Source organism: Procambarus clarkii, chromosome 50, assembly GCF_040958095.1.
Source record: "Procambarus clarkii isolate CNS0578487 chromosome 50, FALCON_Pclarkii_2.0, whole genome shotgun sequence".
Classification (NCBI taxonomy): Eukaryota; Metazoa; Arthropoda; class Malacostraca; order Decapoda; family Cambaridae; genus Procambarus; species Procambarus clarkii.
The window spans coordinates 24512120-24520724 of NC_091199.1; the positions used below are offsets into that span (position 1 = coordinate 24512120).

Consider the following 8605-nt stretch of genomic DNA (forward strand, 5'->3'; position numbering starts at 1 on the left):
CGTCATTGATATTTCTTTTGTTTTTGTTGTTGTTGTAGTTAGTCTTTATTGAATAAACTAAGTTGTTATGTTGAACACTGTCTCTTCGTTACACCCCACACATTTATATGGTTCTGTAAGTTTTTCTTCACACACACAACTATTAAATTGAGACTGATTCATGGGTTTTGGACTAAATATATGGCACCACACACCAATAAATTATTGTTGTGAGAGCCGTGGACCTACTCGCTAGATTCACTTTGGCGAATGGCGAAGGTCAACGGCCTAGTGGAGCGGATTTCAAGCTTTTTGGGGTCTCGGTGCTTGCTCGCGCCTAGTCAGTTGTTCATAAATGGTCCTAGAGTAAGGAATGAGCTGCTTACTACACTGGTGTGTTAGCTAAGGAAGTCCTTCCTGAGGCGACCTAATTGAATATCACGACAGGAATAAAGGTTTAAAGAACTAAAGAATTTTTGTTTAAATTTTCCGAGTTCAATTCCTCATTACCATTCCATATTCCATTTCTTAAACTCTCACAGTGACATCCTCCCTTGAACCACACCTGTGAATAAATTACAGAGAACTAAACTTCATTCACAAATGTGTTATACAACAAGGAATCATTGTTTTAAATAAAACCCAGGCTTACCCTTTTTTTGGGTTGCTGGCATATCATAACCGGCAAAAGTGCAAACACTTTATAATGGCCGCTACAATTATACACACTATTTGTTTTACCTGATACAATACTTCTTATGGTTGATGTAGAGGTTGCTGTGGCTGGAACACTATTGGGCGGTATAAATAAACCTCTGCAGTGCCGCGAATGCGAACCTCAAAGAGACCTTCTGCCTCCTTCCTATTGTTTACAAGTTGCTGTCTGTAGTGACGCTGTGACTCTCCTTCAATGTTTTTGTTCCAATAATATTTGATGGTTCCATTAATGTCTTAAGGATACGAGAGTCACGCTATATTTTTGTTGTATTTAATTATATTCAGTCCTAGTGAACACTTTTTTATTAAGTTTAAACACTAGACTGAGGTTTAAATAGAAATAATAGTTAATATATACACGACTGTTGTGATGACGTCACGGAGTCGCCCATTCCCTTTTTTAATGGGGTAAATGTGTTATGTTATGTCGGATACGTCCATGCATAGTGAATATAGATACTGTGTAAGACCATCTATAGTACCTGCTTGGTTCTATGTACGAACTGCATAGTGACTATTAAGTATGTCCATCAATAAGAACTACAGGTACTGTGTACAGGTACTGCTTGATGGGGTTCTGGGAGTTATTCTACTCCCAAAGCCTGGCCCGAAGTCAGGCTTTTTTTCTGAGTGATTGGTCCACTAGGCTATTGCTTGGAATGGCCGCAGGGTCACATATCCACCACAGCCCAGTTGGTCAGGCACTCCTTGGGGAAAATGATCTAGTTTTCTCTTGAAGATGTATACATTTGTTCTGGCAATATTTCTTATGCTACCTGGGAGGAACAACCGTGGACCTGTGATGCTTATACAGTGCTCTCTGATTGTGCCTATGGCACCCCTGCTCCTTACTGGTTCTATTCTGCCTTTTCTTCCATATCGTTCACTTCAGTATGTTGTTATTTTACTGTGTTGATTTGGGCCCTGACCCTTCAGTGCCTTCCACGTGTATATTATTTGATAACTCTCCCTTCTCCTTTCTAGTGAGTACATTTAGAGAGCTTAGAGACGATCCCAATAATTTAGGCGCTTTATCGAGTCTATGTATGCCGTAAATGTTCTCTGTATTTCCTCTATTTCAGCAATCTCTCACGCTTTTTAGGGGAAAGTGAATACTGAGCAGTACTCAAGACAGGACAGTACAAGTGATTTGTATAGTTCAACTATTGTGATGGGATCCCTATATTTGAAAGTTCTCGTAATCCATCCTAATATTTTATCTGGCTGACGCAGTATTTGCTTGGTTATGCTCCCTAAACGTTAAGTCGTCAGACATCATTATTCCCAAATCACTTCCATGCTGCTTTCCCACTTTGTTCACATTTGATTGTGTTTTGTGCCCCGTATTATGTTTAAGATCCTCATTTTTACCGAACCTGTGTATTTGGAATTTATCACTATTAAACATCATGTTACTTTTTGTTGCCAGTCGAAAACTTTATTAATATCTGCTTGAAGTTTTTCACTGTCTTCAGCAGAGGGAATTTTTTCATGGTGATTTTTGAGTCATCTGCAAAGGATGATACGAAGCTATGACTTGTATTTTAGTCTATATCAGATATGAGAATAAGGAAAAAATGACTAAAGGTACTGCATACGTCCATCAATAGTGATTATATGTACTGTGTACGTCCATCAATAGTGACTATGGGTACTATGTTCGTCCATTCAAAGTGATTATAGGTACTGTGTACATCCATCCATAGTGACTATAAGTACTATGTTCGTTCATCCATAGTGAATATAGGTACAGTGTACGTCCATCCATAGTGAATATAGGTTTTATGTACGTCCATCAATAGTGACTATATGTTCTATGTAAGTACATGCATAGTAAATATAGTTAATATGCACGTCCATCCATAGTTGTGGGGGAGAAGTTAGATCTATAATGAAATTATAGTAAAAGTTTAGAAGGAGCAATATTAATATTAAAGATAAGAGAACCAGTGGCTTATGGATCTCAAATAATTTATTCATGAATATAACTAAATATATTTAAAGAAATGGACTGCAATATTAATAGTAATTCAGAACTAAATCCTAACACCCTACAAGTTAGGGGGTGAGTAATGGGAAGTTAATGCACTTCAGTTAAAGAAATATTGAGATGTTAATACACATCGATTAAGAAAATAATATATAAAATAATTTGACTCTCAATAATAATAAATAACTCTCTACAATAGAATACTGGAAAAGCCTTAGCTGTTTTGGACGATCGTAGATCACATCATCCTCTACAACACGTTTAATCCAGTCCGATATAGAAATCCGTGTCAACAGATGATCGTGGAATCAGTAACATGTCTCCCTCAGTCTTAATACCACGCTGAAAGGCAAAACTTATTTGAACAAATCCACAAGGGCCATGACAAGGATTCGAACCTACGTCTGAGAGCATCCCAGACACTGTCTTAATCGACAATAACTAAATCACATCCAGTCGATTAAGGCAGCGTCTGGGATGCTCTCAGACATGGGTTCGAATCCTCATCACGGCCGTTGTGGATTTGTTCATTTGCTACATCACGCTATTGTGATTTTGTGTGTAGCAAAACTTATTTAATTTCCACTCTCATTTAGTATACGCGCATTTAACCACAAGATCTAAAATAATTGGAGGGATAAGAGCTGCGAATACGTAGTTGGAGTGGAAATTAAATAAGTTTTGCCTTTCAGCGTGGTATTAAGACTGAGAGAGACATGTTCCTGATTCCACAAAGTCACTCCTTCCAGTGACGCATGTGCACTCGCGCTTATGCAGGGGCTCCTAGTATAATTGGTATTATTTTTAAAGAGAGTTCCGAAATATAGGAGGCTTGTCTGACGAATATTTACATCATAATACGGAGTTTATAAGATAGTAAATGCTATTCCATAGTGCAAGTCTAGTGCAGCCACGACCGATAGTTGGCAGACTCTGCCTAGAAAAAAATCGTGGCCAACATTCCTGGGTGTGAGAGCCTCAGTAGTGAGCGAGCCAACAAGGCTGATGCACGCAGCATGAGCGCACAGCACTGCCTTTCAGCTTGTACCATAGCATCGCCTCAAAATGTCAAAATATATATGTACATGCTATTATTTAGCGATGATAGTATTACAGAAGACCCTTGACAGTGATCAAACTGACCAGGATTCTGATAATAGCAGGATTGTGGTGATTTTAGCGCTGTGCTCCATGGTGGGAGGAGTAAGGCTGTGGGAGAGAGAGTGGTGGCGTTGTCATCTGACTATGTGTGGCCAACTTTTACTGACTGCACTCACCATACCAGATTAGTGGTTTGCTATGGAAAACACATATGTAGATACTTGTATATAACGTGTGTATAAAGTGTAATAACAGCAATAGGAGTAGGTTGGGAGCCGCCATTTTGGTGAGGCAGATGCGTCGTCTGCACGACTTGTCATGTGTACTGGTGGCCACTATGGTCTTTGGGCACCATACCATCTTATTTGTACAGGTATGGTGAATAAAACATGGAGATCTATCTTGAGGTTATCTTGAGATGATTTCGGGGCTTTTTAGTGTCCCCGCGGCCCGGTCCTCGACCAGGCCTCCACTCCCAGGAAGCAGCCCGTGACAGCTGACTAACACCCAGGTACCTATTTTACTGCTAGGTAACAGGGGCATAGGGTGAAAGAAACACTGCCCATTGTTTCTCGCCGGTGCCCGGGATCGAACCCGGGACCACAGGATCATAAGTCCAGTGTGCTGTCCGCTCGGCCCCCTCTTCTCCAGATACTTATGCTTATATGATACTTATGTACTATATATACAAATGTGTGTATATACTGTAATAACACCACAAACAGTATTGTTGGAGGAGAAATATTAGTGCATCTGGCCTTGAGGGCGGCCGCCACCAGTTGACTCTGTGTAGCTACGTCTTATTGCCTTTACTCACCATACAAGCTTACATGTACAGTTATGGTGAACAAAACATGTAGATACTTATATTTGACGTCTGTGTATAGTGAATAAAAGCATAAACAGTAAGGTGGGAGGAGTATGTTGGCGAGTGAGGAGGTGAGTGAGGTGGCGAGTGGCTGGCTGGCTTGTGAGTGACGGCCATTCTTCATTGCTTTTTGACTCACAATACCAACTTAGTGGTTCGTTATGGTGAACAAAACATGCAGATACGTATATATAAAATGTTTATATAGTGTAATAACAGCAAAACTATTTGTATATTGTTCTATGAACGTAATAACTGAATCACTAAAATGAAAACAATAATTTTGAGTACAGCGATGGTTCACACATTTTATTATATAAACATATCACAATACACACTACTGAATAATATTACTGCAAAAAAAATCAATCAAAGACATTGAAATAATTAGGTAATAATATCTTTGTGGCAACCCCGTCTGACAGCTCGGGCGGAGCAGACGTCGTCTTGCGACTGCTCTGTCAACGCCTCTTTTTTGCCACACTTCCCTGCTCTATTGCGCCCAAATTATGCCACCTACGATTTTTTTTTATTTTTCCCTTCATCAGGGAACACAAATGAACACTTTTATAAGAAGTAAGAGTTTTTTGGATTTTTTTGTTGTTGCGCTTGAGGGTGTTGAAGCCATTATGACCCTTAGCGGCCCAAGGGTTAATAAAGAAAGGTAAATGAGGCTGGATTCAGCTCAATCCATTAATATATAGAAATTATTGCATGGCTGGCTGACTGACGGAACACGGCCATGATTCTAGGGAGAAATCGGGCGGTACTACGCCTTAATTAAATTAAATTAATTTCACTACCCTTCTGGTTAGAAGTGTTAGTTAATTATAATGCCTAGTACAAGAATTACATCTTATTGTACTAGCGGTTAGTAATTAAGTCTTGGAAATTTCTAGAAATAGTGACTAAGGTATTGTGTACGCCAATCCATAGTGACTATAGGTACTAAGTACGTCCATTCATAGTGACAATATTTTCTATGTACGTCCATCCAAAGTGACTATAGGTACTGTGCACCTCCATCTATAGTGACTATAGGTACTATGTACGCCCATCTATAGTGACTATAGGTACTATGTACGCCAATCTATAGTGACTATAAGTACTAAGTACGTCTATAAATAGAGACAATAGATTTTTTGTACGTCCATCGATAATGCCTATTAGTACTATGAATGTCCATCCATAGTGACTATAAGTACAATGTATGTCAATTCATAGTGACTATAGGCTGAATGTGCGTCCATCTATAGTGACTATAGGTACTATGTACACCCATCCATAGTGACTATAAATACAATGTATGTCAATTCATAGTGACTATAGGCTGAATGTGCGTCCATCTATAGTGACTATAGTTATATATGTATGACCAATCCATAGTGAATATAGGTATTGTGTATGTCCATTAATAGTGACTATACGTACTGTGTACGTCCATCCAAAGTGAATATAGGTTCTACGTACATCTATCTATAGTGATTATAGGTAATATGTACATTCACTAATAATGACTATATGTACTATATATTTCCTTCAATAGTGACTATAGGTACTATGTACTTCCTTCGATAGTGAATATAGGTACTGTTTACCTCCATTAATAGTGAATATTGGTACTATGTACGTCCATCCATAGTGACGATAGGTACTGTGTACATCTGTCCATAGTGACTATAGGTACTGTGTACATCCATCCATAGACACTATAAGTACTATGCTCGTCTATCAATAGAGACTATAGGTACTATGCTCGTCTATCTATAGTGACTCTAAGTACTATGCTCGTCCATCTATAGTGACCCTAAGTACTATGCTCGTCCATCCGTAGTGACCCTAAGTACTATGCTCGTCCATCCGTAGTGACCCTAAGTACTATGCTCGTCCATCTATAGTGACTAAGTACTATGCTCGTCCATCCATAGTGACCCTAAGTACTATGCTCGTCCATCCGTAGTGACCCTAAGTACTATGCACGTCCATCTATAGTGACTAAGTACTATGCTCGTCCATCCATAGTGACCCTAAGTACTATGCTCGTCCATCCGTAGTGACCCTAAGTACTATGCTCGTCCATCCGTAGTGACCCTAAGTACTATGCACGTCCATCTATAGTGACTAAGTACTATGCTCGTCCATCCATAGTGACCCTAAGTACTATGCTCGTCCATCCGTAGTGACCCTAAGTACTATGCTCGTCCATCCGTAGTGACCCTAAGTACTATGCTCGTCCATCCATAGTGACCCTAAGTACTATGCTCGTCCATCCATAGTGACCCTAAGTACTATGCTCGTCCATCTATAGTGACTAAGTACTATGCTCGTCCATCCATAGTGAATAAAGCTACTATTGTCTGTGAATGACAGGCTGTGCTTGATGCTGAAGGCGACAAGACTGAATACTTCATTCCCAATATTCTTCAACAAATTGGAGACATAATGGCACCAGGAACAAGAGAATATTATTTTAACAATTATCTTGTAATAATTTCTGTGCCTAAAAACTTGATTGAAGTAAAACTGACATGAATCAAGTGTCGAAACTGAGACAAAGAAACATCGACACATGTACTGTATATATAACTCCTTACACACAGAGATCACACTAACGTGATGCATCAAATGAACAAATCCACAAGGGCCGTGACGAGGATTCGAACCTGCGTCCGGGAGCATCCCAGACACTGCCTTAATCGACTGAGCTACGACAGGGTAAAAGGGTTGAAACTGAAGTTCTACTGAACTTACTGGATCCCGTAGCCTCTCCGAGGCACAAACCAGGCTATTACACAACCCCCTTCCCTGCACCCGAGCTGGGATGCTCCCGGACGCAGGTTCGAATCCTCGTCACTGCCATTGTGGATTTGTTCATGTGACTCCTTACCTTGCGTATAATTGTCATCAAGAATCAGGTGAGTGGAGATCAGTTCAGTCAGGTTAGCCATCACCATCTGCATATTGTTCACACCTGTAAACAGTTGCCTCTATCAAGATTGTATCCTTACATGTGTAACTATGATGTGTTCAACCCTATAAATTATCTTCTGTACTGGTGCCTTATGGTGATGTTTTTATAAGCAGCAAATATTTTGTTTACTAACTCATTAAAAAAACTCCCAAGGAACTGTGAACATAACTTTGTTCTTATTCTCACCTTCCTGGACGCCTCGCTGCTGCTCCTGCAGCTGGTGTATAGCAATCAGGTTAAAAATGGAGTTAGCTGTCAAGTCCAACTCCTCCGTGTGGCCCATGGTGGCCTCCGGGAGGATGACGTTAGTTGTCAAGTCCAACTCCTCCGTGTGGCCCATGGTGGCCTCCGGGAGGATGACGTTAGTTGTCAAGTCCAACTCCTCCGTGTGGCCCATGGTGACCTCCGGGAGGATGACGTTAGTTGTCAAGTCCAACTCCTCCGTGTGGTCCATGGTGGCCTCCGGGAGGATGACAGTTGTCAAGTCCAACTCCTCCGTGTGGCCCATGGTGGCCTCCGGGAGGATGACAGTTGTCAAGTCCAACTCCTCCGTGTGGCCCATGGTGGTCTCGTGGAGGATGACGTTAGTTGTCAAGTCCAGCTCCTCTGTGTGGCCCATGGTGACCTCCGGGAGGATGACGTCAGCTGTCAAGTCCATCTCCTCCCTGTGACCCATGGTGGCCTTCGGGGGGAAGACATTAGCTGTCAAGTCCATCTCCTCCCTGTGACCCATGGTGGCCTCCGGGAGGATGACGTTAGCTGTCAAGTCCAACTCCCCCCTTTGGCCCATGGTGGCCTCCGGGAGGATGACGTTAGCTGTCAAGTCCAACTCCCCCCTTTGGCCCATGGTGGCCTCCGGGAGGATGACGTTAGCAGTCAAGTCCAACTCCTCCGTGTGGTCCATGGTGGCCTCCTGGAAGGCGGCCGACCAGCCCACCAGGACACAGAGGAGAGGCAGCAGAGAGGCAGACATGACTCT

At 41.5% G+C, this 8605-nt stretch overlaps 1 protein-coding gene across 1 annotated transcript in view; it reads right to left on the minus strand.

Moving 5' to 3' along the window:
• The window catches only part of LOC123751868 (golgin subfamily A member 6-like protein 7), a 107381-nt gene extending 98776 nt beyond the window's left edge, over positions 1–8605 (minus strand). The window contains exons 1-2 of the mRNA XM_069303337.1: positions 7813–8605; positions 7543–7626 (exon numbers count right to left, since the gene is read on the minus strand). Coding sequence (XP_069159438.1) covers positions 7543–7626; positions 7813–8599 — 871 coding nt within the window. The 5' untranslated portion in view covers positions 8600–8605. The remainder of the gene's footprint in view (positions 1–7542; positions 7627–7812) is intronic.